Source organism: Triturus cristatus, chromosome 5_2, assembly GCF_964204655.1.
Source record: "Triturus cristatus chromosome 5_2, aTriCri1.1, whole genome shotgun sequence".
NCBI classification, from domain to species: domain Eukaryota; kingdom Metazoa; phylum Chordata; class Amphibia; order Caudata; family Salamandridae; genus Triturus; species Triturus cristatus.
The window spans coordinates 742,636,350-742,664,215 of record NC_140588.1 but is presented as its reverse complement, the minus strand read 5'-3'; the positions used below and the strand labels follow the sequence as shown (position 1 = coordinate 742,664,215).

Here is a 27,866-nt window from a genome sequence, read left to right as displayed (position 1 = left end):
AGTCAGCTAAATTGCAATTCCATTATATCCCATGGAACTTGTAATACAGCGGATCGAATTTCTGTTACGTATGTGACGGAGAATCCCACCCACCAAGATCCAAATCAGGCCCTCAGAGAGGCTGAAATCCAGCCATTCCTCACAGTTGCCTCTCACCTGCGGAAGCAAACCCCCAAACGCAAGCAGATTTTGATACATTGAAAAACACACACTCCAAGGAATCTAATGGCAACTATGTCCATGCATTTGCAAGACTTTGAACGTCACACATTATTTAATTAGTCTATTGGCACCCATCTAGCACCACGGGATAAGAGTGAGGTGTACTTGCAAACAGAAGTGGGTCAACAGAAAGCAGGACAGTTCTATTATCATAATCACATGCTCGATTTCAAAAACGCAGTCTAATGTTTGTTTTTTAACTGGAGAGTATAAAAGGATCTAGCATATCGACATCGAACAACTCATCCATAGCATCCTATCGCAAAATCACACCATTTTAAATTAGAGCATGTCTGCTGGTTTCGTGCCCAAAAGTACTTTCGAGCAGCATTATGACCCAGATTCTGTTATAGATGCATATGTGAGCCCCGAAAGTCCATTCGCTCAAGACGTAACGCTTCAAGTACTACAAGACCTGCAAAGAGCGTTCACCCCGAGTAGGTAAACCTTTCGCATACTTCGGCTTTGTGGGGCTTTTAAAATAGCTTTTAAAATGCATCATTCTGTTTGTAGCTCCTATTGAGCAGGAGCAATCTGAGAAGACTGACAGAAACTAAGAAGCAATAACACACATATATCCCTCCCAGCACTAACTGTGCAGCAAAGTATTTTAATGATAGAACAAACTGAGCAGGAGCCACAGTGGCAAGGAATATGGAAAGCACATACTGTTTGCAGCAACATTTTTGCATAATTTTGAGAAAACTGCAAAATTATACTTTACTTATTAAAAATGCCCATTGGGGATTCTTGAGTGGAGATTTAATGTGAGTGTATCCCTCTCATTCAGACGTTTCCTGAGATATCGCGAAGGAAAGTGCTTTGAGTTCTATTTGCGTTTTTCCGCATACTTTTTAATCCCACAGTCTTTCAAAAAGGTATACTTGAATGAAAAGTTATTTCTGTGTCACCATTAGAAAGCATGCTTGATGGTTTAATATTTTGGGGATAGACACAAAATCAAACAAAACTTTCATTTCACATTATTGTTGTGGTTAAACATTGAGGGGCATATTATCAGGCCAGGCGATAAAATGATCACCGCTTTAGCGGCAGAAAACTGCCACTAAAACGGCGATAATGGGCTTGATAATATGCTCTATAGAATTCTAATTGAAGCTCAGGTTAGATGTCCTTCACATCTAACATGGGTTTCAATTGGAATTCCATAGAGCATATTATCAACCCCATTATCGCCGCTTTAGCGGCAGTTTTCTGCCGCTAAAGCGGCAAAAATGTTATCGCCTCTCTTGATAATATGCCCCTGTAAACTTTCTGGGGCATATTATCAAGCACTGCGTTAAAATTATCGCCGCTTTAGCGGCAGAAAACTGCCGCTAAAGCGGCGATAATGGGCTTGATAATATGCCGCAGAGAATTCCCATAGAAGCCCATGTTGACACCAGAACATGGGCTTCTATGGGAATTCTCAAGGGCATATTATCAAGGCTATTATCGCCGCTTTAGCTGCAGTTTTCTGCCGCTACAGGGGCGATAATTTTAACACCGTTTCTTGAAAATATGCCCCTCTGTTTGTTGCAATCTATCGAAAAAAAGTAAGGGGCATATTATCAAGACAGGCGATAAAATTATCACCGCTTTAGCGGCAGAAAACTGCCGCTAAAATGGCGATAATGGGCTTGATAATATGCTCTATAGAATTCCAATTGAAGCCCAGGTTAGATGTCCTTCACATCTAACATGGGCTTCAATTGGAATTCCATAGAGGATATTATCAAGCCCATTATCGTCGTTTAAGCTGCAGTTTTCTGCCGCTAAAGCGGCGATAATTTTATCGCCTGTCTTGATAATATGCCCCTAAAAGTACAAAAAAATGTCAAGTTGAGTAAAAGAGTTACGTTAGACCTAATTAAATATGAAAGTATTTCATTTACATTTCAAAGGTTACAAGTACATTCAAGAAAAAGTCACTGATTAAACAAAATAAAAAACAATTTGAAGTTACAAAATGTGGGGCTCGATGTGGTGTCAGGGAAGGTTCAATGTTGTGGAGTTAGGCAATGGTAAAATACATTGTAAACGAACCTTGAAGATGTAGTGTTGATGCACTGTAATAAATGCAGTTCTTTGTAGATGCAGTAACGAAGAGAACAATACATTGACAAAATCCCGGCCTTGGCTACGGACAGCCATTAATTATGCAAGTATGCCATCATGGCATGAATGTGGATCTCTTAATATTGACATCCAACTTCCAGTCTAGTATAGCTAGAGGATTTCTAGTATCCATTAAAATAGCATAGGAATGGCTAGTGTCTAAGCGTAACACAGTAAAGATGGACAATATCTTTTGTGGATCTAATATTTCCTTGCCAATGGCCAGCCAAGTTGGAGAATTTGAGTCACTTCAGGGAACTATTTGGTCTACTAACCTACAAAAGCGACGGTCTGTACAAGTAAGCATTTAAAAAGCCCAATTACCTCGCCAGGAAAAGTTTCTTCACAAAGATCCTTGCCCTCTTTTAAAAACAGAACTTTAGTAATATAAAAAACGTCTTTGGGGAAGCTCAGAGAGACATGTTCATTAAGCAGTCATTAAGCAGTTAGTAACAGTGGTTAGCATCATCTCCACTATTTCTGTGACACTCTGCCATGTCTGTGACACTCGGCCAATTCTTCCAATTTGATAACATTTAGTTATTGTTCATTTTTTTATTATTTTGTACTGTGCTATCAAGGTTTTCTGAGACCCAAATCCCAACATATTAGGAAATCTAAATTAGGGTAACATTGAGTAAAGGAAGAGGCAGGACACATTAGTGATGACCTTCTCCATGCCCAAAGCTTTCAAGTGACAATACCATATTCACACTAACACTCGCTTGAAATCAGGGATACAAGAGCCCCCATCCCCCCCGAAAGAATCAGGTTACCTTATTAATGCCCGTTCCCTGGTCAAAAATAACATAGCCTTTAGAGACTTCGTATCCCAAAGAAAACCCTCTTGGGTCTTCGTAACGGAAACGTGGGGTTCGGACTCAGCTGGCCCTGATTTGCTTAATGCTCTCCCTGACGGCTACACTATGGTAAGACAGGACAGAGAGGGCCGAAAAGGGGGCGGAATTGGCATTATATATAAGACTGCTTTTACCTGCCGTATGGAGTCTCTTCCCTCTCCTCATAATACTTTTCAGGCTATGTTTTTCTCTCTCAGTTCCTCTCCCTCAGAAAATTTTTCAGGGATTCTTATCTATAGACCTCCAGGCCCCAGATCCTCGTTTTGTTCTGATCTTTTGGAAGTTATAGAGCCTTTTCTTAGCAGGCCCTCCCTTACTATTCTTGGGGATTTTAATTTCCACCTGGAAAATAGTAATTCCAGTGATACGTCATCTCTTGTGGATCCATTGGCCTCTTTTAATCTACTTCAAAATGTTTCTTCCCCCACTCACATTGCCGGTCACACATTGGATGGGGTGTTTACGAATGACTCTAGGTTAGAGGTGGGTCCACTTCTTCCTCTCTCCTGGACTGATCACCATGCAGTCTCCATGAAATTCTCTTACTGTACCTCTTTTGCTCTCAGAAAAGACACAAACTGTTGGGTGCAGAAGAGAAATTTCCGGAGCCTGACTGACCAATCCCTGGGCCCCTTTATTGCTAATTTCGAGTCTTTTCCCTCACAGGATATCGACTCATCAGCACGGGAACTTGCGAATACCATTGCGAAGGCAGTGGACTCCCTGGCTCCCCTTAAATCAGTATACTGTGCTAGGAAACGTCCTACGGCCCCTTGGTATTCTGACTCCCTTAGAACTCAGAGGCAGGTATGCAGGAGGCAAGAAAGGCTTTGGAGATCCCAGCCCGATGCCGAAGGTCGGACCAAACATAGAAAGCTTCTTAAAATCTACAAAGCGGCGGTGCTGGACGAAAAACAATCTTATTTCTCCAACCTCACCTCCTCTCTTACCTCCCCCGGAGACTTGTTTAAAATTGTGGACACCTTATCTCTTATTCATCACCCTGACCCTATAGTCCCCTCACAAGAACTCTGTGATCAAATTTCCTCCTTTTTTCACACTAAAATTTTAAATATTCACACAGCCCTCCAGGCAGATAATCTTACACGGCCTTTCCCCTCGGTTTTGGGGAATACTGTTCCCCCTGCGGAAACTTATTCCAGTTTTCCTCCTCTTACAGCCCTGGACCTAGAGAGACTTTTGGACTCCCTCAAGTCAGGTTCGCCTCTTGACCCCTGCCCGCTTAAAATCTTAAAAACTTGTAAGGCTACCTTAATGCCCCCCATGCTGGCAGTCATGAATAGGGCCATATCCAGTGGGACTTTTCCATCCTCCTGGAAAACAGCCATTGTAAAGCCCCTTCTGAAGAAGACCACCCTGGACCCTGAGGCCTTAAAAAACTTTCGCCCCATTTCTCTGCTTCCTGCTCCGGCCAAGATGTTGGAGGAACACCTGAATTTCCATCTTAGCTCCTTTCTGGATAAAACCCGCCAGCTTGATCCATCTCAGCATGGTTTCAGAAGGGAGCACAGCACTGAGTCAGCCCTTACGGTGGTGGTTAACAACATCCGCGCCAAGGTCGATAGGGGTCAGACTACGCTGCTGATCCTGCTCGACCTCACCGCGGCTTTTGACACCCTGTCCCCCTCCATCTTGGCCTCCCGTCTCAGTGATATGGGGGTGGAAGGTCTGGCCCTCAGTCTGCTTACCTCCTTCCTCAGTAACAGGGAGCAAAGGGTCAAAATGGGTGACTTCCTCTCCACTGCCAACCTTTGCATTGTGGGGTCCCACAGGGCTCTTCCCTGAGCCCGACTCTTTTCAACGTTTATGTGGCCCCACTTGCTAGGCTTGTTAGATCTTTTGGTCTGGAAGTACTCTCGTACACCGATGACACCCAAATTATGGTCTCCCTGTCTCAATCCATTGGATCTACAACCCTAAATTTTAGGAACTGTATGGAGGCCGTGGCAGGCTGGATGACATCTAGCTTCTTAAAATTGAATGGGGAAAAAACTGAGATTCTGGTGTTCGGGAGTAATAACAAGGTGTGGTCAGCCGACTGGTGGCCATCGACTCTGGGAATCTGCCCCCAGCCCTCCCTGGCTGCCCGTAACCTGGGAGTCCTATTTGACACCTCTCTTACCTTTGACAAACAGGTAAATAGGACTGTTTCCACCTGCTGTGGGGTTTTAAGTGTGTTGAGAAAGCTCACCCACTACCTCACGCCCGACGCCCGGAAACTAGTCAAGGTTGCTCTTTTATCTTCGCGCCTCAACTATTGTAATGCCCTCTACCTCGGGATGAACAACAAACTGGTCCACCGGTTGCAAGTGGTTCAGAATGCGGCAGCAAGGTTCGTTGTTAATGCCCCTAGGCATTCCTCTGGAACCACGATCAGGAAACATCTCCACTGGCTACCGGTGTATGCCAGGATAAAATTCAAAACTCTGATCCTTATTCATCGGGCTCTCCATGACGCAGGGGCCGAGGGCATCAGGTCTCTCCTGTCCTACTACACCCCAGGCAGGGCTCTGCGATCCACTAGTCTAAAGCTGTTAACCGTCCCCCGGGTTGTGAAGGCAAGGTGGGGAGGCAGGGCCTTTTTCGCCCTTGCCCCCAGACTTTGGAATGAGCTTCCCCTTGACCTTAGGAATCAGGTATCCCCTATTTTGTTTCGTCGAGCACTTAAAACTCTGCTTTTCTCTGAGGCCTATCCCTAATGTTTCTTTCCTGCTACTTGACTGATTGTTTTTCCATCTTCTGCGCCTTGACGCCCTTGGGCAAAGTAGCGCAATACAAATCCCTTATCAATCAATCAATCAATCATCATCTTTTCCCTTTCTAAGACATGGTAAGACAGGCATGCCACTGTTGCTTTTCATAAACATGATCTGGGATGGATGAACTAAACAGAGAATGAATGCTTTAAAGTGAGTTGCTAAAGTCTTGGCGTAGATTGGGCATTTCAGTGTTGTTAACAAGATGGGCATACATCTTTTAGGTTCAGGGTTGTTAACAAGATGGGCATTCAGCTTTTAGGTTGAAAAACGTGTTTGTAGATTTCATCCCTCTCAATCAGCCTGTTCATTTTACCATCATCACTAAGCATTTGTAGGTCAAAGCTTTTCAGATAAGGCGTACATGGTTCATGAGGAGACAAAGGAATTATTATCGCCACCACAACGTCACCTATAGTGACGTTGTGGTGGCGTTAGGGGCTGCGCCTTATGTACAAGGCAGAGTTAAACCACTTAACGTAAATAATGCATTTCTACTTATTTCGCCAACTTAAGACCAGTTTTTACCTGCCCACCCCTTTCACACTAAGCATAGCGTGACAGGGGGCCTTATGTACAAGGCAGAGTTAAGTCACAGGTGTTAGAAAACAACACCCATTTATTTTGACAAGGGTGGTGTACTTAAGAGGCAGCCCCAAAATTAAGACCAGGTAAAAACTGGTCTTAAGTTGGCGAAATGAGGAGAAATGATGCATTTCTCCTCATTTCGCCAACTTAAGACCAGTTTCTTCATGTGTTCTGCCTTGTGCAGCATGCATGGAAAACGCAAAATGCCATGGTTTATTAAGTACAGGAAGGTGTCCTTTCCTGTACATAGACCAACCTTTTTTTAAAATGCCATTTTGTCACTTTCATGTGTGCTGCATGAAGCAGCACACATGAAAGTAACAGAATGGCATTTCTAGGATTGTTCATGTGCAGGAAGGGACACCTTCCTACACAAAAACAATCCTCCCCTGCACGCAGACACCCTTGCACTCTGATGCAAGGGTGCCTGCTTTGGCGCTAAGTTGCTAAACTTAGCGCCATCTCAGGGGGAAACGCAAGGCTGCACCATATCGTTGTAAATATGGTGCAGCCTTTTTTCATTTCAGAAGGGGAGGAGAGAGGCGTTAAGCTAGGAAGGCTGACGCCTCTCTCCTCCGCTTCCTTGTACATATCCCCCTGATACTATGACACTGGCTCCATTGTAAATAGTCATTATGGGTTTCCCCTTGTTGCTATTTGGGATCTGCTTATTCTTCAAGTACGGGGCAATGCTTTTCCTGTTACATATTTTTTTCTTTTTAAAGTGTCATCCAAACATTAACTCTCCAACTTATGAACCGATTATATTTTATTTATATTTTACTTTCTTAATATCTTCCAATTTAGAGGGATCCATAGTCAGGATTTGCAACTTCTCAACTTGTTTTCCCTGCTTTAATGATGATAGTTATATTCTATCTTTCTGATAAGTCAAGTCAAGAAAATCTTTATTCGATTGTTATTATACCAATCATAAAAGCATATACATTAACATAGATAAAAATGTCATAATAAACATTCATAATATAAAAACTATTAACAGATAACACTATTTAATAAACATTCATAATATAAAAACTATTAACAGAGAACACAATTTACAAAGTAAGAATCAATAAGAATTTTTTAAGACCAATATTATCTAGAGAGGACTTGCCCATGCACTTACAGGACCTTAAATGACATGCATTTCCTCTGCTGAATCGACCTTTTTAAAAACTTTGCTACCCTCCACGCAATATGGTCATCTACCAGTAGCTACAGCCAAATGAAAGCTGGGAGGCATTGTCCTATACCTTGACGTTTTAAAAGTGGAAGTATCCACACTTTCCTCAACTCTACTTAAAATCTACCAAATAAAAAACAAGTGAATCGTGGACTGCACAGAATAATTATCACAGGGGCAGAATATCAAACTTCGGGACCAATCGTTCATGTTTGGTATTGTCAATAATGTATGAACGTTACCCAGGGTGAATCTTGTGAGGAGCGTCCTATCAAAAGCTTCTGGTACAAAGGAGAAATAAGGCTCCAACCCCATGCGTTAACTGATGTTGCATAACGCTAGGTTTTGCCATTTTCCCTGTCACCCTTAGAGAGCCCAATAATTGGAGGCCCTCCAATTTTAAGGCCTTTCTCGACACTGATATCATGTAGTGGGGTTAGAAAAATATTCTGGGTGACCTAGGTCCTTCATAAAGCTGCATATAAACCTAACCCAAGGGATCTTTACAGCCCCATCCAAACTCAGACTATCTTGTAGGATCTCTCTGTTGAACTTAGTCTGCTCCTTGGTCCATATACAATGCCACAGGAGTACGGGTTCCAATTTAATAAGATCAGATATAAAAGTGAGACCCAGCTCCTCATGGCAGACAAAGGAGGACTTACTAGGGGGGGGGGGCAGACAAAATGTATTGCAAGAAGAATTCTCCACCAGCTGCATACTCCAGCCCCATACATTGCGGTTGTGATACATTTTGCTTTCCCTTGACTCCCCTGGCGGCTTCCTCCCCAGTTTCTTAGCAAAAGAGGCTAGGGCTGAGGTTGTTCTAGTGAAAGCAAGTTTTTTAGTATTTAACATCTGGGACCAGGTATCATTCTGATTAAATAAAATCCCAAGATATGAGAAATTCCTGGTTGTAGTTATCTTGTTTCCATCCAGAAACATTTCCCTGACCCTCTGGAACCCGTTACCGCATTTCATGATAAACGTTTTAGAGAAATTAACACTTAAACCTAGGTCTTTCATAATATCATTAAAGCTATCCAAAACCCTTTGCAAACCATTCTGTGTGCATGCCAAAAGGACTGCATCATCCGAGTGTAGAAGGGCTGGGATGGGTTGCCCTCCAGCTTGGGGGAAGTCTTGTCCCTGTTTGAGCAGTGCATCACCAAGACCATTTGTATACAAATTAAAAAGGAAAGGGGCCAGGACACATACCTGCCTGACCCCTCTCCTAATGGGGAATGATTCATTACACTTCCCGCACAGGCTGTAACGAACACTAGCAGAGGCTCCACAGTAGAGACGCTGCAAAAAGGCTATAATGTTTGGATCTACCCTCATGACTGCACGGACCTCCCACAGTCTCACGCGCCTCACAGAATCGAAGGCTGCGGTAAAGTCCACAAACGCCAGGTGCGAGGAACTTTTTTTTTGCTCTGATGTATCTACCAATTAGAATAGATACATTTTGACTTTGTTCGATGGTACCTGGCAGAGACACTCTAGGTGAGACTAATAGAGTGCGAGCGTATCAGCGAACTGTGTTTTATTTTTCCTACGTGCTTTTCATGAACTTTTAAGCAGAAACGAAAAAATCCTTTTAATTGTAATTTTAAACTGTGTTCTTTTAAAAGCCCCTGCGTGATTTGCACATGTGAAGTTTTCTATGTGAAATTGGCAAGCTTACCGTTCTTTTGCCCGCCCCGGTCCATCCCGGCTGTATGCCGTTTGTTATGGAGGGCATGGCAGAGCGTGATAGGACACACTACTTCCGGGCTGGTCGGCAGAGGCGGGGCTTCCGCCGGACTGCCTTCAAGTTACCGAGTTGTTCGCCACCGTGCAAAGACACTCTAGGTGAGACTAATAGAGTGCGAGCGTATCAGCGAACTGTGTTTTATTTTTCCTACGTGCTTTTAATGAACTTTTAAGCAGAAATGAAAAAATCCTTTTAATTGTAATTTTAAACTGTGTTCTTTTAAAAGCCCCTGCGTGATTTGCACATGTGAGTTTTCTATGTGAAATTGGCAAGCTTACCGTTCTTTTGCCCACCCCGGTCCATCCCGGCTGTGTGCCGTTTGTTGTGGAGGGCGTGGCAGAGCGTGATAGGACACACTACTTCCGGGCTGGTCGGCAGAGGCGGGGCTTCCGCCGGACTGCCTTCAAGTTACCGAGTTGTTCGCCACCGCGCAGAGACACTCTAGGTGAGACTAATAGAGTGCGAGCGTATCAGCGAACTGTGTTTTATTTTTCCTACGTGCTTTTAATGAACTTTTAAGCAGAAACGAAAAAATCCTTTTAATTGTAATTTTGAACTGTGTTCTTTTAAAAGCCCCTGCGTGATTTGCACATGTGAAGTTTTCTATGTGAAATTGGCAAGCTTACCGTTCTTTTGCCCGCCCCGGTCCATCCCGGCTGTGTGCCGTTTGTTGTGGAGGGCGTGGCAGAGCGTGATAGGACACACTACTTCCGGGCTGGTCGGCAGAGGCGGGGCTTCCGCCGGACTGCCTTCAAGTCACCAATGTGCTCGCGACCGCGCAGCGGACGCGCGCAGCGGGCGCGCCTAAGGCAAGCCTGTCTGCGCCCGTCCGCGCCGGACCGGGACCTAGGGCCATAAACCCTGAAACAACTGGACCAATAACAAGGATACAATACTCCAAAAACGCATTACTGGCTCTACGGACAACGGCTAACACTGTCTGCAGACATACCACTAATGTGGAAAATATGGAGCCCGTATGCGTACACTGTAAAAATAGACTGCTACATAGAATGCCTTCACATAAAGAAGCTAAAACACAACTCGCTCTTTTAAATTGCAGGTCTCTAATCAAACACAGATATGAGATAGGTGATCTCATTACGGAGAAACGTATTGATGTCCTATTCCTGACAGAGACATGGCTCAATGAACATGCAATGCCCGACATTAAAGATGCTGTCCCCAAGCAATACTGTATAGTTAGACAGGATAGAGAGGGCCAAAGAGGAGGAGGGATCACCATTAGAGAGAACATATCATGTGAAATCAAACCAGCAGGTTTAGAAAAATGTGAGGCTCTCTTTTTCACCCTGTCCACTGAAATAGGTAATACCCTGACGGGGTTCCTCATATATCGCCCTCCGGGCCAGTCAACTCAGTTTGTGGCCAGTCTGGAGGACAAGATAGTACACCCAGCGCTGAGGCATAATAAATTGTTGATTCTTGGAGACCTAAATTTACATTTTGATGATACTGACAACAAAGAAATAAACAAATAAAGGATAACCCATGCATCCTCTGATATTGCCATCTCAATTGAGGGACCGGTGCCGTCTAATAAGATGGGGGCCCTTACTGCTCTCCAAAAAGCCGCACTGTCTTTCTGCTGGGCCGCTGTATGGATGGTTTCCCAAATTTCCTGTTTCAACATGTGTTTCCTGTCGGCTATAGCCCACTTGTACTCTCGCCCGTCTGGCCCTGTTGGGGGATTTAGGTTGCCTGTGTATTTCATGTTTCAAATCCGTGAGGGCTTGTGTACATTTTTTATCAAACCACCCAAATTCTTTGTGTTTGCTACAGTGCTTTACATGGAGTAGACTCCTCACCTCATTAGATATAACTAAAAAAGAATGTACAATACTATCACTGGAGGACGACTAACTCAAACATATATCAAAAGCCAGTTTGCAATTCGTGATTAATTTCTTGAGCATTACGTCAGGGTCCACTTTAGACCATCGTAAAGAGTAGCCATTTGTTCTGCTCAATTCTAGGTTACCTATGACTGGATGATTTTGTCTAGACTTCCTAGTTCTTGGGGGAGGCAGTTTCACCTCTTAGCAGAGCGGAAAGTGGTCGCTCATTGGATTATCCCTGACCTTGATAGAAGACACCCTGGGTGCAAATGAACATGACACCAGGATGAAATCAATAGTTGACGCTAGTCCTTTTCCATTGAAAGTATGTGGCATGGATACAGGGGGGAATAAAAATCATTCACAAAACCCAAGTCATTAGCAAATAACAACTCGTTGAACAAATCACCCGTCATAGTATGACAAAAATGGGTGATGCGTGCCCCTTCCACCAGTTAAAATCCCCCAACAAGATTATCATACAATCTTTTGTATCCATCTTACAGCTGTTGGTCAAAGCCCCAATTAAATTCCTAACCACTGTTCCCAGCAGTTGCCCAGGTGGAAAGTTATTATAAAGGTTGACCAAAATCATACGTTGTGTTGCACTCGTAAAAACACACAGTATGTGGTAATAGCAATCCTCCGCACATAGAACTATTCTTACAATCACCGATCTATTAGAAATATAAGTGCAAAGACCACCCTTAGGTCTCCCTCCCAAACCCTTTACCGCGTTGGTGTTTAAGGTTTTAAAACCGTTTATGTGAGTTGGGTCTAAGCACCACGTTTCCTGCAATACCAATATATCGTTATTTGCTATAACCTCACCCCATGCCGGATCTTGGATTTTAGATCGCAGCCCCGCGATATTCCATGAAGAAATCCTCCAAATAGGGGCTGCGAGGGTAGGGGGTGGACATAATGGGGACAGTGCTGATGGAGTGTTCTGATCAACACAACTTAACACCTGTGGGCTAATGAGGAACACACCTTGTTCTGGCCTCTGTAACAGATACGCTAAATCACGTCTCTCCCTGTAGGGTCAGTTTTCATCTGCATGTGGGGAACCGTCTTCCCTGGAATGATGCAATCCAAACCCAGGTGCAACTGCTGAGGGGAAGGGGTCAGTCAGTCTATGTCTTCCAGGTTGTTAAGGGCCTCAAACCGATTGTTGGTTGGGACAGCATAGCTGTGCCGTGAAGGCCCCGAACAGAAACCCTCCTCCAGGGGATACTGGGATGTTATAGGGGGTTGGTAGAAAAAACCTAGGGGGACAACATTAATCCCATTACACCTGGCCAGCCAGTTTCCCGGCCTTTCTATAATTGTTCTGACCAGGGTCGGGGATCTAAAGGACAATACTACACAGTCTCCAGGCAAGATTTTATTAAATGGTCCGACCCACCCAATCTGCAGTGCCATCTTAAATCCGGTAAAGAGATTGGTGTTCAAACCTGTTTTCCCACTCAAAAAATGCAGGTCTTTATTTCGGAGAGTCGACCAATGCTCGACCACTCCTGTTGGCAATGGGGGGACATTTGCCAGCACTACAGTGAAAGGAGTTGCTTCCGGCGGGAGATGCAATACTCCTAAACCCTGAGTACTGCCCCAAACGGGCTTACGGGAGCCCGGCCTGCTTTGATTATGGCCCCCTATGCCTCCATTCCTCTGATCTTCTGTACAACTCATAAAGCCCTAGCTACCTACAGTTACCCAGTTAGGAACAGATCTAGAATTGTCGTGCTTAGGGTGAGGCGCCTCTGTCCGTGTTACCAACCCTGGTGCTGCTTTAACACCCCGGGGAATAAATAGTGCTAGGTCACCTTGTGATACTTGGGTTGGGGGAAAGAGTATAATCATGATTTAATTCACTCACGCTAGTCGTATTTTCTCGACCATGTGTTTTTTGCCTGTTGGAGCCCTGCCCCTTTCTTCTTTTCGTGGGAGGGGCAATAGACCTCGCTTGATTATTTTTAACTTTTTGAGCCCTAGTAATGACATTGGGTCTGTGTAGGCCAACATGTGATTCCCGTGCCTCCAGAGGATTAGGGTTTTCTCTGTCTGTTACTGGGGAATGGGGCAAAGTGAGTACCTCAGGGTCAGAAACTTGTGCCTTGTTAGTTTCCTGTACAAGCGGTAGCAAGTGAGACGGGGCTGCCAATGGCTCAAGCAAAAGTTTACGTTCTGTTAAAGCAATTTCATGCATTAGAGCGGATTCAGCCCTCAACAAAAAAGCATCTAGGGTACCCACAACCCCCTACCCTGTTAGCGACTTACGTTTACTCATCGCAGGTCCCCTCAAAATAACAAAGGATAGGGTATAAACCAATCACGGTACCACGCTGATAAAACAAATTACTGCAATTTTACAGCAGGCTCTACATAAAAAACAAGACAAAAATGTTAATAACGTGGGTCGGGCCGGGTTCTTTCGACCTCTGATGGGCTCAGACGGGCCAGCCCTTGGCCCGGATTTGCCCGGGCACGGCCTGCGCGCGTCCCACGCCCCGGGGATCGAGGCAGCGCTTTATAGTGCGATGGACATGCCTCCCCCCACGGCAGTTGATGATGATTGGGGTAGTGTCGTGCACCCTGGGACTCCGAGTCCCACTAGGGTGTAGCAGTGCTGAGGGCACAAACAGGAATTGCAGCAGGATCGGTAATGCAGAGGTCGGCCACCCGCAGCCCAGGCAAGAGGAGTTCCAGCAGGAAAAGTAGCTTGGATACTAAAGAGAGTCACTAGCGCGTCCCACTCATTTCTCTAATTAGTATTCTACATAAGGTGGTTTTTAGAGTGCTTCACAGGATCGGCGGAGATGAACATGTGTCAGAATTTTCTTTGAGAATAGGTTTAATGTTACTTGACATAAGAGATAGAGTGCTATTGTTTTCTAGCATCTCTGCATTCATTGTTTACAGGAATAATTGGATGCCAAAATAATAGGATTCTGAGATACAAGTATGATCTCAAATAATAATGTTTTTGGTTTGACTACACTTGTCATGTGAAATTCCCAAAGTTACAACATTATGCCACTTCACGTAATTATGCACCATTTGCAGTAAAGGAATTTTAGTGTAAGCGCCATTCACAGTAAACATTTACTGCAAAACACTAAAATTATGTTATGGCCAAAATGCAAGTGGCTAATGCTCAGGCCATTTGCATTTTTTGTGAATTATTTTTTACCTCAAAGTGTTTCATTATATCGAAAAATACCACGAAGGATGCATTTCGTGCTAAAATGTTGAAACAAATGACAGATTTGCTTTTCATACAGTTAGGCATAGTTTTTAGTCTTTTCCTGTCAGAGGCAATAAACTCAGCCACAAAATGGGGTACCGTTTTTATCAGGGAAGTGTAGGAACGATGGGTGGTAGGAATTTTGTGGATCCCCACAGAAAATCCGTGATTTTAGCCAACATTTGAGGCTTGCATGGCATTGTGAAAAGACAACCTATTGGGATCCACAAAGGTCATCCTGGACTCCTCTGGATGTCTATAATTCCCACTTTGGTGGCAGAGTTCAGGCCCAAATACTGAAGCTAGCAATACTGCTAAAAGGGGTCAATTTGCAAGTCAAAATCTTGATGTTCGCTTGTTGCATTTTGGCCGCTTTTCATGTCACTGATAAAAGACGCAGCCACACAACTAGGGAAAAACTTTTATTAAAAGAAATTTGGGAACACTGATTGTAGAACAGCTGTAATTATCAATTACATGTATCTTCATTTTTGACTTCCTCATGTAAGTCATTGTGCAAGAAAGGACTTAGGACTACTAAATTGAGAAAAATCCTAATTTTAAGACTTTCGGTATTCACAGAAGGCATTTAGGAGTCCTAAAGTTAGGAGTCCTAACTATACTACTACTAAACTGAGAAAAATCCTAATTTTAAGACTTTCGGTATTCACAGAAGGCATTTAGGAGTCCTAAAGTTACGACTCCTATCTTCTGTGAATACCGAAATGAGTAAGTGCCTTCTGTGAATACCAAAATGAGTAAGTGCCTTCTGTGAATACCAAAATGGTAGTAAGTTTAGGATTTTGTCTTAAGTTAGTTCTGTGAATCGGGCCCGATGAGATGATAGACGGAGTGGTGAAACTTTTCAGACACTAACCCCCAGTCAAAGATCTGGGTTGAATCCATCATCGTTCTTTAGCAGACTTTGTCACCCCAGGTCAGACCCAGCCATATGGAAATTAATCTTTACCCGGTGCCTCATGGGAACAGTCAAGACTAAACTGTCAAGTCAGGTCTTCCCTGGACCGGAAACAAGCATCCTGGGACTGGTTTCGGGGTAACACACCTCATCAGCCAGGCTAGCTTGAATCCAGTGGCAAAGTGAGCAAGGGGCCCACTTCTGGGCATACCCCGCCAACTTAGGGTGAACAAAGCAAACACAAAGAGATGATGGACGGAGCGCTGAAACTTTTCAGACACTCACACCCAATCACAGATCTGGGTTGAATCCATCATCGTTTTTTAGCTCACTTCGCCACCCCAGTTCAGACCCAGCCATATGCAAATCAGTCTTGACCCCCTGCCTCATGGGAACAGTCCAGAACGAACTGCCAAGCCAGGTCTTCCCTGGACTGGAAACAAGCATCCTGGGGACCGGTTTGAGGGTAACAACTCTCATCAGACAGGCTAGCTTGAATCCAGTGGCAAAGTGAGCAAGGGACCCATGTCTGGGCAGACCCTGCCAACTTAGGGCGAGCAAAGCAAACACAAAGAGATGATGGACGGAGTGCTGAAAATTTTCAGACACTCAACCCCAGGCACAGATCTGGGTTGAATCCATCATCATTCTTTAGCTCACTTCGTCACCCCAGTTCAGACCCAGACATATGCAAATCAGTCTTAGCACTGTGACTCATGGGAACAGTCCAGACCGAACTGCCAAGCCAGGTCTTCCCTGGACCTGAAACAAGCATCCTGGGACCGGTTTGGGCTAACACCCCACATCAGCCATGCTAGCTGGAATCCAGTCGCAAAGTGAGCAAGAAACCCACATCTGGGAATACCATGCCAACTTAGGGCGAACAAAGCAAACACAAAGAGATGATGGACGGAGTGCTGAAACTTTTCAGACACTCACCTCCAGTCACAGATCTGGGTTGAATCCATCATCGTACTTTAGCTCACTTCGCCACCTATGTTCAGACCTAGCCATATGCAAATCAGTGTTCACCTTCTGTCTCATGGGAACAGTCCAGACTGAACTGCCAAGCCAGGTCTTCCCTGGACCTGAAACAAGCCTCCTGGGACAGGTTTCGGGGTAACACCACTCATCAGCCAGTCTAGACTGAATCCAGTGGCAAAGTCAGCAAGGGACCCACATCTGGGCATACTCTGCCAACTTAGGGGGAACAAAGCAAACACAAAGAGAAGATAAACAGAGTACTGCAAGTTTTCAGACACTCACTCCAAGTCACAGATCTGGATTGAATCCATCATCGTTCTTTAGCTCTCTTTGCCACCCCAGCTCAGACCCAGACATATGCCAATCAGTCTTGGCACTGTGCGTCATGGGAACAGTCCAGACCGAACTGCCAAGCCAGGTCTTCCCTGGACCAGAACCAAGCATCCTGGGACCGGTTTCAGGATAACACCCAACATCAGCCAGGCTAGCTTGAATCCAGTGGCAAAGTGAGCAAGGGACCCACATCTGGGCATACCCTCACAACTTAGGGTAAACAAAGCAAACACAAAGAGATGATGCAAACTTTCAGACACTCACCCCTAGTCAAAGATCTGGGTTGAATCTCTCATCGTTCTTTAGCTCACTTTAACACCACTGTTCAGACCCATCCATACGCAGATCAGTCTTGACCCTGTGCCTCATGGGAACAGTCCAGACCAAACTGCCATGCCAGGTCTTTCCTGTACTGGAAACAAGCATCCTTCGACTGGGTTCAGGGTATCACCCCTCTTCAGCCAGGCTAGCTTGAATCCAGTGGCAAAGTGAGCAAGGGACGCACGTCTGGGCATACCCTGCCAACTAAGGGAAAACAAAGCAAACACAAAGCGATGATGGACGGAACTCTGAATCTTTTCAGACACTCAGCCCAGTCACAGATCTGGGAGAATCTATCATCGTTCTTTAGCTCAATTCGCCACCCCAGGTCAGACCCAGCCATATGCAAATCAGTCTTGACCCTATGCCTCATGGGAACTGTCCAGACCGAGCTGCCACGCCAGGTCTTCTCTGAACCAAAAACAAACATCCTGGGACTGGTTTCAGGGTAACACCCCTCATCAGGCAGGCTAGCTTGAATCCAGTGGCAAAATGTGCAAGGGACCCACGTCTATGCATACCCTGCCAACTTAGGGCAAACCAAGCAAACACAAAGAGATGATAGATGGAGTGGTGAAACGTTTCAGGCACTAACCCCCAGTCAAAGATCTGGTTTGAATCCATCATCATTCTTTAGCTGACTTTGTCACCCCAGTTCAGACCCAGCCATATGCAAATCAGTCTTGACCCTGTGCCACATAGTACAGCCCAGACTGAACTGCCAAGACAGGTCTTCCTTGGACCAGAAACAAGCATCCTGGGACTGGTTTCTGGGTAACACCCCTCATCATCCAGGCTAGCTTGAATCCAGTGGCAAAGTGAGCAAGGGACACACGTCTGGGCATACCCTGCCATCTTATGGCAAACAAAGCAAACACAAAGTGATGATGGACGGATCGCTGAAAACATTTCAGACACTCACCCCTAGTCACAGATCTGTCTGACAAGGGCACCACAGGCTGGACATTTTCTTCTCAAAGACACACGGAAACAGCGTTGCTGCTGCTGAGAAGCTCCAAGTAGGAAAACCTGTTTCTACAGCCTAGCAAAGTTGTGCTTCGGGAAGATAGCCTTGGCAGGTTTCTCCCGGTCCACAGGATGTCTTGAAGTCCAAAGGATTTCAGAGGTTATAAGACACAGTTAGACACAGTCAAGTGTCCCAGGACGTAAAGGACAGCTCTTGGAGGTCAAGACTCACTCTAGCTGAGGCCACCAGAATGGTGTAGGTGAAGTCCAGTTGCTACTAGTAGCTGGACACTTCGGAAAAAAGCCTTAGGCCACCTTGTGGTGTCCCTGTAGCCAAAGAGGAGGCTAGCCATCTGACCCCCCCCAGGGGCAGAAAGCCAGCTAGACAATCAGGTAATATTTTTTATTTACTGTTTGGGAGGGAATGGCCTCCATATGCATTGTCTGAGGCTCCCTTCTCCCCATGCAGCTGAGTCTTTCTGCTCTGACTGGAGAGTGGATAGGGATGTTTAATCCCAAACTGGTTCCCAACCTGGAGGGGTAGAAGCTAGAAACCTGGGAAATTTAGGTGGACAAAGAAAGGAGTGACCCCTGTGACCATAGCCCTGTGCTCTTATCTTCCATGGGCAAAATAGTCTTTTTGCCAACTTAATTGAGCGGATATGGAATGTTTCCCCAAATTTTCCCCAGTCCTTCAGGGAATATTTAGCATTTTCTGTTGGGGGGAGCTCTTCTGAAACTTTCCAAAACACTTGGAAACATGTAACTGTCCCCCATTGAAAAAGCCCTCAGTGGACCCCTAAAAGCTCACCAACTACAGGCCGATCTCAGCTGCTACCATTCCTGCCCAAGGTCTTTGAGAAAATCATCAACATACGTAGCACCAAATACCACAACAACCACCAAATCCTCTCTAACACTCAGTCTAGTTTCAGATCCAACCACAACAGGGAAAGGGCCCTCATCGCCACCAAGGATGGTATGTCTCTAGATGGAGGAGACATGGCAGCCCTCATCCTCCTGATCGACAAAACGCCATGTACTGAGATCAAGTTCAATGCCTGCATGACTGAAATCACTGACTGAATAAAGACCAACTGTTTGAAGTTGAACACCGACAAGACTGAAATTGCGATCTTCAGGGAGAGAGCACTTCACCAAAGGACTCTGCCTGGACTTCAACAGAGTTAGAACAAACACCCACCCTCACCACCCACGCCAAGAATCCTGGGATCGTCATTGACGGCAAACTCACCATGACTGCCCAAGTCAATGCCATAATCATCATATGCTTCCATACCCTGAAAATGCTGAAAAAGATTTTAAAATAGCTCCCAATCAGCCCCTAAAAAACATAACACACACTGTTGCCTCAAGCAAGCTGGACTAGATGAACACCTTCTATGACAGAATCACCCCTAAACTCACAAGAAGGCTTCCGGGCATTCAGAACTCAGCAGCCAGAATCACTCTCAAATTCCCATGGCACATTTATATTACCCCACATCTGCAGGAGCTCCACTGGCTCCCCATACCAAACAAGCACAATTCAAACTTCTCACCCACACATTCAAGGTCCTACATAATACTGGCCCAGCATCCCTCAACAATCGTACCTGCATTCACAAACCTTCCAGACACCTTTCATCTAGACTCTCACTTGCACATATGCCACGCATACAGAAAACCAGATTTCCAGGGGTCGAGCCTTATACAGTGCCCTAAAGAATTGAATGACATGTCGCTAGATATAAGAGCCTCCCCCTCACTTCTAGACCTTGGTGAGAAGCTGAAGACCTGGGTTTTTTGGTAGTCCCACTAGGCTCTAGATTTTCCTAGACTCACACCGTCTCGATGCCAGGATACCCTCCTGGGGGATAGAGCTCTCAACTAATCTGCATAACATAACAGACCAACAGTGAATGTTTTTATCTATTATTTTGGGGATGGCGAACTTCCCTGGGCATGGGTCTGTACTCCTCCCCCAGCACAAAAGTCCTCTGTGCCTCAGGGGGGATAGAGGGCTTTTACCCCAAGATGCCTACCTATGGGTCAGAAATCCCACTATACTACCAGCAAATATTTGTATTTATTGTTTGAGGGAGAACCCCATGTGTATGAACCTGTGCTTCCCCCAACTCTGGTACAAGAGTTTTTCTGCCTCTCACAGGGGTGGGTAGGGGTGTACACACCGAATCTGCTCACAGAAGGACACAAAGCACACTAGAACACACAGGAATATTTGTATTTACTGTTTGGGGTGAGTCTTGTACTCCCATCCACTACTGGGCATTAGAACCTTTCGGCCCCTGGGGTCAGATAGGGGGTGTTTACCTTTATCTGCATCCCTGATGAGGGACAAAATGCCCACTGGACCACTAGGGAATATTTTTGTTAATTGTTTGGATGGTGGTGCACCTCTTGAAGGGAGTGACCCGATTATGGTTATCTGGGTCACTCGTGACCACCTCTCTGCCTATCATACAAATATAGAGTCGGTCACACAGTAGAAAATACAAACCAATGTATTTATTCAGATACACTCGAGTGGAGCCCAGTCTGCCCAGTCTCCTAGGATCGCTGCAGAGAGACTGACATCAGCAAACATGGAGATACATTATGTACAATCGCGAACCAATGAAGGTACGTCTAGAATGGAATTTTCCAGGCTAATGCAGCTACACAAAAAAGTACAGAAGGATAAGTTTCGATCCTGAGACCAGGCACACATTATCTCTTACTCAAAGTTGTTCCATTCGTGCCTACTGCTAGACTAGTGGGAGAAAGCATCTACCTAGTGGGAAAGGTATGCGCTATTAAGAACAATGTATTCATTAGCAAAGAAAGGCCCAAACTTGGAGGAACAAAACTTACCAAAGCTGCATTTCATGGAGAGAGAGATTATTTTTCATCATGGTTCAAAATGGCGGACAAACATAAAATGGTGCAGCGAATGCTAACCTACATAGAACAATATATAATCAACACAGCGAAAACATTTTTATTCTAACAGACCCCTCAATTAGCATGAGCTAACTATTTTCTGTTACTATCAAGAGACGTATAACATTTTACAAGGATAAGAGACATCCCTTTAAGGAGTTGTTCATATAGTCAGTACTCAAAGATACCCTCATCGATCTGCATCATATCATCAATATCTTTTTGTAACATAGTCACATAATTAGTATCATGAACTGAAATTTTCTGTTTCGGGGTGAGAACATTGCCACAATAGGTGCAACAAGCTGCAAGACAGTGTATACAGAGACAACAGGTAAACAAAATACCAGCAACCACAGCCAAGAAAGCGAGGATCTTCCAATCCCATGATGTTGACGTATTCCAAAACCACCCCGACAGAGTCCAAGTACCTGTTTCTTGGTGTATGTCAGCTGATATTCTATGCAATTTTTGAAAAGCAGTATAGACATTGGGAGCGTTATCAGGTATATAAACTCAACAGCTACTTCCGATGCCGCGACAGGCCCCTACCCTATCTGCAAGTATAACGTCTAACACCATCCTGTTCTGCACAGTGACTAATCTCGTAGCCTGAAGCTCAGCAGTGATATTTGTCATTATCCCAGCAGTTGTATTGATAACCCCTTCAACAACTCTCGTTAACTGAAGAACTTGAAGGGTATTAGCCATGGGGCCCCAAGAAGGTAGTAGACCCTTCATAGCGTCTGTGCGGTGGTGTCTGTCTGATCTATATCCTTTGTGTCAACAACCCTTTTGGCTCGGGTCAGGAAAGTACTTCTACATTGCAGCTGACAATTTTTATGATAATTAGATGGGGCAACATATACAGGGGGTAGGAAAGAGAGCAGAAAGAGAGCTTGTGACCTACAAACAAAATAGACATTACGGGGCAGAATCAAAAGCAGACTATTTGTTGTATTCAGCTTTTAGGTGAAATTACATTTACTCTCTCACAACTTTATCTTCCCAGTCCCCTGGACACAAAAACTAGCTTTCGTATTGACCACTGACACAGGCATTGGCTTATCTTCAGTAAGATTTCGACTTTGGAAGGATTGGAAGTACTCAGACGTGTTAAACCATTGGAAATCAGCCAATTCCATTCTGAACCATGCATTGTTTGTTACCTTACGGTACATGTTCAAACAAGACTTTGCGTTTTATAATGGGAAGAATAGGGCTATTACAAACAATAGCAGTCATCTCCTCAACCACTCCTTTCTCAATCAAATCCTGTACAATTTACAATAAAGCTCACTCACTTGCCTGCAGTATTTTGTAAGGGGGAATGCGAGGTAAAATAGCGTTGTTTTTAACTTGGATCGAAACTGGCGATATCTGTAACCGTCACACATCGGTGTCACCAGTCGTCCACAGAGTGGGCGGCACATCTTTGAACTCAGCAGGAAGGGGCGCATCTCTGGACAGACACTGTTTATCGCGTACTAGATCTGGACCCATTGTCATGTAAACACCTGCCAGGGAGCAATCAATTGTAGCATGCAATTTCTTCAACGAGTCCAAACCCATCAACTTTTCTTCACAATCAGAGGTATAAATAAATGGCGAATCCACAGTGAAAGGACCAATAGTCAACGCAAGAGGTTTTGAAATGAGGCTTACAACTGGTACACCAGAAAATCTAGGGCCCCTTTTCCTGCTGGTCCTATAGGGGTAAACCATGTACAACAAGGAGCTAAGGGGGTAAAAGAACAGGTCGCCCCCCACTCAAACAATCAATAACATCAAAGGACCTGATCGAAATGACCGGTGATAAACTTTCAACAGTGGCCCCTTCAAACTTAAAAAGTCATCCTAATTGACATGACCAAATAGCGGCTATCTTTATACCGTTTGAATAAAGGGTCCTGGATCACCTAAATCTTTATAAAACTAGATTGTGTCTGTATATATTGTCTCCCCTGCTCTCTCCCTACCAACAGTGTAAGAGAAAGATAAACATGCAAAAGTTAAAAATTAGTGAAAAAGGATGACAGGGCCTCAGGGGGAGTAACACCATGGGAGTTAGCAGACTGGTACTCGCCTGCATCCTCAGGTTCTCAACATTAGCAACTGCCACCCTATAACAGAAATGATGTATAATGTGAAAAGAATAAGAAGAATGCTACGTATGAAATCTTGACACCGGTAAACTAATCCGGGCCAAGAATAATGTCAACCCTAAAAGGAGTGCCGGGGTCTAGTCAGAAACCGCGCCAATCCTGGTTAAAAAGGAGCTAAACACCATTAGCTATCTAACTTTTTATTCCATGCTGTGTGTTTGCTCACTTAAAAAAAAAGCCAACATGTTTCATTGCCTCAGAGAACTTGCGGCAATTTCGTCAGGGCAAGGGTCAACTAGCCACACTGCACCATTATGTATCCATTTTTTTGTTTTTTATTTTATCTGCACCTGGGGGAGACAAAAATAAACAAAAAACAACCATTCATCAATCAGCACCAAATAAAATCTGATATTATATTGTGCTTGTGAAAGTCACCTGAAACAAATGGGTATATTTACCAAACTGTCGCCCTCCATTGGCATACCTATACCCCCCTGATTTTTGGGTTCGATTTGTGTGTGAGTGTACCAGTCCACTCTTTCGCTGGCTGCCAAATAAACTGCATGTACGTCATTCTATGGAGAAAATTACATAGAAACCAGCATCATGTTTGTATAAGTGCATTCAACTATACCCTCCAACATAGTTCATTATCGTACATTAGTCCAGGGAAAGCCTTGTGCAGGGTTCATTGAGCAATGGTGAATGTAGAGGTATCTCTTTCTCAAATACAACATTAGTTAAGCTTGCTGCTTCTCGAGATATAAAAGCTGCCTAAACGAAATGCCCCCATGAGCATATTAGGCGTATCGCATTACATATTTCGATATTTCAATATGTATGCGCTAACGTATCCCGATTAATACACAGCCTCCATCAATGCCCGACTCGTTTATTCAATAATTGTCCGCTCACCTGGTCAGCCCGAGTACCCGGCATTCACTCAGCCTCTCAATAATGCACAAAACTGCCCGTGTCTTTAATGCGCGACACATCGCGTTCGCGCATGCGTCTTTCCTTATTTTATACTTTGTCAGTATCGAGGGGAACGGCCGCCATGTTATGTAAGTGTTGCCCTCGATTACCTACGCTATTGAAATACACAGTCAATTGTAAGTGATTTATCTCCGATATTTTGAATCCCAAAAATTGCTCTCTCTGTCCATACCAAGTGAGCCTGTTATCTGAAACAAGTAACCATAATGGAATATCCATACACACACTATTCCGTCAATATTACGATTTACATATTAAAAATGAGTTGTGAGTCTCACAATTAGTTGACAGAAGAGTGACTAGTTCTTGACCTTGTGCTTTCCATAAACAACTGATACGGGAGTGTATCACCAAGAAACACATTTTCTTTTTAAAGTTTATTCTTTGCAAGTTTGCTACTTCATGAGCTCACTCAAATACAGTGCTTCAAATCACAGTTCTAGACTCCACATGTGACAGGGCAGTGAATCCCTAGAGCTGTGACCGGCAAGTCCATGTAAAGGTGAACAACACAGATATGTTAGCTGGTGCATCTATTTCATACATATCTCAGTACGAAACCCAAACTGTGTATCTGTATACTGAGAGGAGTGTTGGAAGAAGTGGGCCATGGCTGCATATTCGTCGAACTGCCACCTTGTTCCATTCAATGAGGTCGTTCAGCCCCTGTTGGTCCACCCCCTCCCGATAAATCCAGCGTGCTTCTTTTGTACTCAGCCTTGTTTCCATGTTATATTGATCACCCACAAGCCTTTCCGAAACTACCCATCGTACATCCTTGGGATTATGTTTGAATGCTCAAAAGTGTTGCACGAGCTTCATGGTCAATTTACCTATTCTCAAGGTGCTGAGATGTTCCTGTATCCTAATCTTGACCTTATGTGTCGTGAGACCGATGTAGTGGAGTCCACATGGACATGTGAGTCTATAGATAACATTTGGAGTGTTGCAATTACTGAACCTGTTAAGGTGCCAGATCTTACCTCCCACCAAGGTGACACTTTTAACAGATTCAGTGAACTCGCAAACTGAACAACCCCTACATTGATAGTGTCCCGAGGGTATACCTGTATCTCTGGTTTCTTGTGTGGGTCGTGAGTGGATCAAGCGATCTCGCAAATTGGTAGATCGCTTAAAAGCAAATCTAGGTTGAGGCATTATCATGGTGGAAGTACTCAACAAGTGCCAGTGTTTTCTGATTATTTGCCTGATTTTTGTCGAGAGTGGTCCGAATGTAGTGACCACTGGGATACAGTCCCCATTATTCTTAGGTGTTCTTTCAAGTAGCGCAGAGCGTGGAGTGTTAAGAGGTCACTTTTTGGCTCACTTAATAACTTTCCTAAGGTATGCTCGCTCTTCCAGTTTACGGGACAGATCATCTGCTTGCTCTATATATACCTCAGTAGAAGAACAGTTTCTGCGGTATCGCAAAAACTGTCCTACGGGTAAATTGTCCCGAAGGGCCCTGGGATGATAGGACCTGTAATGTAATAGCGAGTTCTTGTCTGTTTGCTTTTGGTGAACATTAGTGGCTAGTTTGTAATTTTCAGCCTTAATGTCCAAATCCAAATAGGTCGCTGTTGACCTATTAATAGTCCATGTGAACTTTAAACAATCATCAAGGTTATTAAGCCAATTCAAAAACATGTGGAGATCAACTTCGATACCTGTCCAGATGCATAACACATCATCAATGTATCTCTTCCAGAGGACAATGATCCTCTGGAAGAGATTGGTGGTATGATTGATGTGGTTTGCTTCAAACTGGCCCACATAAATGCAGGCCAGACTGGGGGCGAAGGTAGCCCCCATTGAAGTCCCGGACACCTGCAGATACATCTGGTCCTTGTATGTGAAAAAATTCTGCATCAGGGCCAGTTCTACACATTGCAGAACAAATGTCTGTGGAACATCATAGAACCATTCGCACCCCCTTAGGGCGCGTGCTGCTGCCACAAGTGTTGCTTCCTGAGGGATGCTGGTATATAATGATTCAATGTCGATGGTAACTAAAAACTGTTGCTCAGGATCATATTCAACATTCTCCAATATTCTCAAGACATCTGTAGTATCTTGTACATAAGAGGGATGCGTAATAACGCATTCCCTCAAGAAAAAGTCAGAGAATTGGGACAAGGGTTCTAGCAATGATTGAATGCCCGATACTATTGGGCGACCAGATGGAGGCCTTTGGGCTTTGTGTATTTTTGGAACGATATAAAAAGCAGGTACCCTAGGTTTGTCATTAATCAAGAATCTACCTCTTTCGATGTAAGCCATTTGTTCTCTTTAGCCTCCGTGACCATTTTGATAATGGTCATCTGGAGGTTTTTGGTAGGGTCTCTTATCAGTGGTCTGTAACTTTGACGGGCCCCCAGTTATCTAGCCACCTCGGTTTCATAATCTCGGGTGTTCATCACCACCACCGCCCCGCCCTTGTCGGCCAGTTTGATGGTGATGGCATGATTGTTCTGTAAGGACTGGATGGCCTGCCAGTCAGAACTCGTCATATTGCTACAACAAGAACCCTGCTGATTTTGTTCCAGATTAGAAATCTCTTGTAGTATTTTTTGCTCAAATACTTGCCCCTCTGGGCCAACGGCATTCATGGAGGGGCAAAATTGTGAGGGACGTCGCAGATTTGTTGAGAATACTGAGGGAACATCTTGTTCCTTACCCTCAAAAAACTTCTTGAGTTTGATCTTTCTCATAAGTCCATATATTTCCCCACAAAGTTTAAAGCTGTAATGTTTAGGGGTCGGGACATACCCTAGGCCTTTATTTAAAACCCTGTGTTCATCCTCAGTCAGTTGATATTCAGACAAATTCACCACTATATCATTATCGCTCAGGGCTATAGAAGTGTCCTGCCCCGACTGCGTGTAATCCTGGGTGAAAATGTCTGCCATGTTGTGATCGAATTTTGACGTGCCCGTCCTCTCCCCCTGCCCCTGTGACTGGCCCCTCTCTGATCTGGTGGATGCTGTCTTAAAAAAGTCCGGAACAAGACACCTAGATCTTCGTTCGTCCTATCTTCAGTGTTGAATCTCACCCTTTGGTTTGAAATGGATGTTTGACCACTATAGTCATCTTCTTCACTGCTCGTATTCTCGAACATCCAATTTAGAGGGGTGCGTCTCCCCTGTTGTCGCCCACCCATAGGACCCCGAGTATATGATGTTTGTTCTGGAAGTTGTTGATAATAATGATCTTCTACATAGGGGAATGCCCATTCATGGCTAAATCTATCCAAATTCCTTTTTAGGCCTTTAATTTTTTGATTCACCGTGTATGTTTGGTATTCCCTTAAATCATTCTGGATCTGGGCAAGTTGTTCTTTAGTGTCTTTTATGGTGGTATCTGCTTTTAGGGCTTCCTCCAGTTTTAATATTTATTTCAAGAGTTCTTCACTCAGTCTCTTGGCCGTATTAATAATGAGGATAAGCCAGTCCCGGGTGCGCTTATTGGCTATATAGCTCCAGTCCACCCGGAACCTCTTATCCTCCAATAAGATTTTAGGCTCTATACCAACCAAGAGACTAGCTGGGGCTGCTCCTGTTTGCAGGTACTCGGTCATTAATGCCCCATGAAGCGCTATTCTGACCTGGCGTTTTTTGGTGTTAGATCATTTTTCCCACTCCTCCCTGGCTGTTGAGGTCCCACTTAGAGGAGCATTCGGA

General features: G+C 44.5%; 1 protein-coding gene across 1 annotated transcript in view; it reads left to right on the top strand.

Annotated features, from left to right (window-relative positions):
- The first annotated feature begins 511 nt into the window (after positions 1-511).
- Positions 512-27,866, top strand: part of LOC146829209 (indolethylamine N-methyltransferase-like) — a 243,661-nt gene continuing 216,306 nt past the window's right edge. The window contains exon 1 of the mRNA XM_085606446.1: positions 512-659. Coding sequence (XP_085462572.1) covers positions 512-659 — 148 coding nt within the window. The remainder of the gene's footprint in view (positions 660-27,866) is intronic.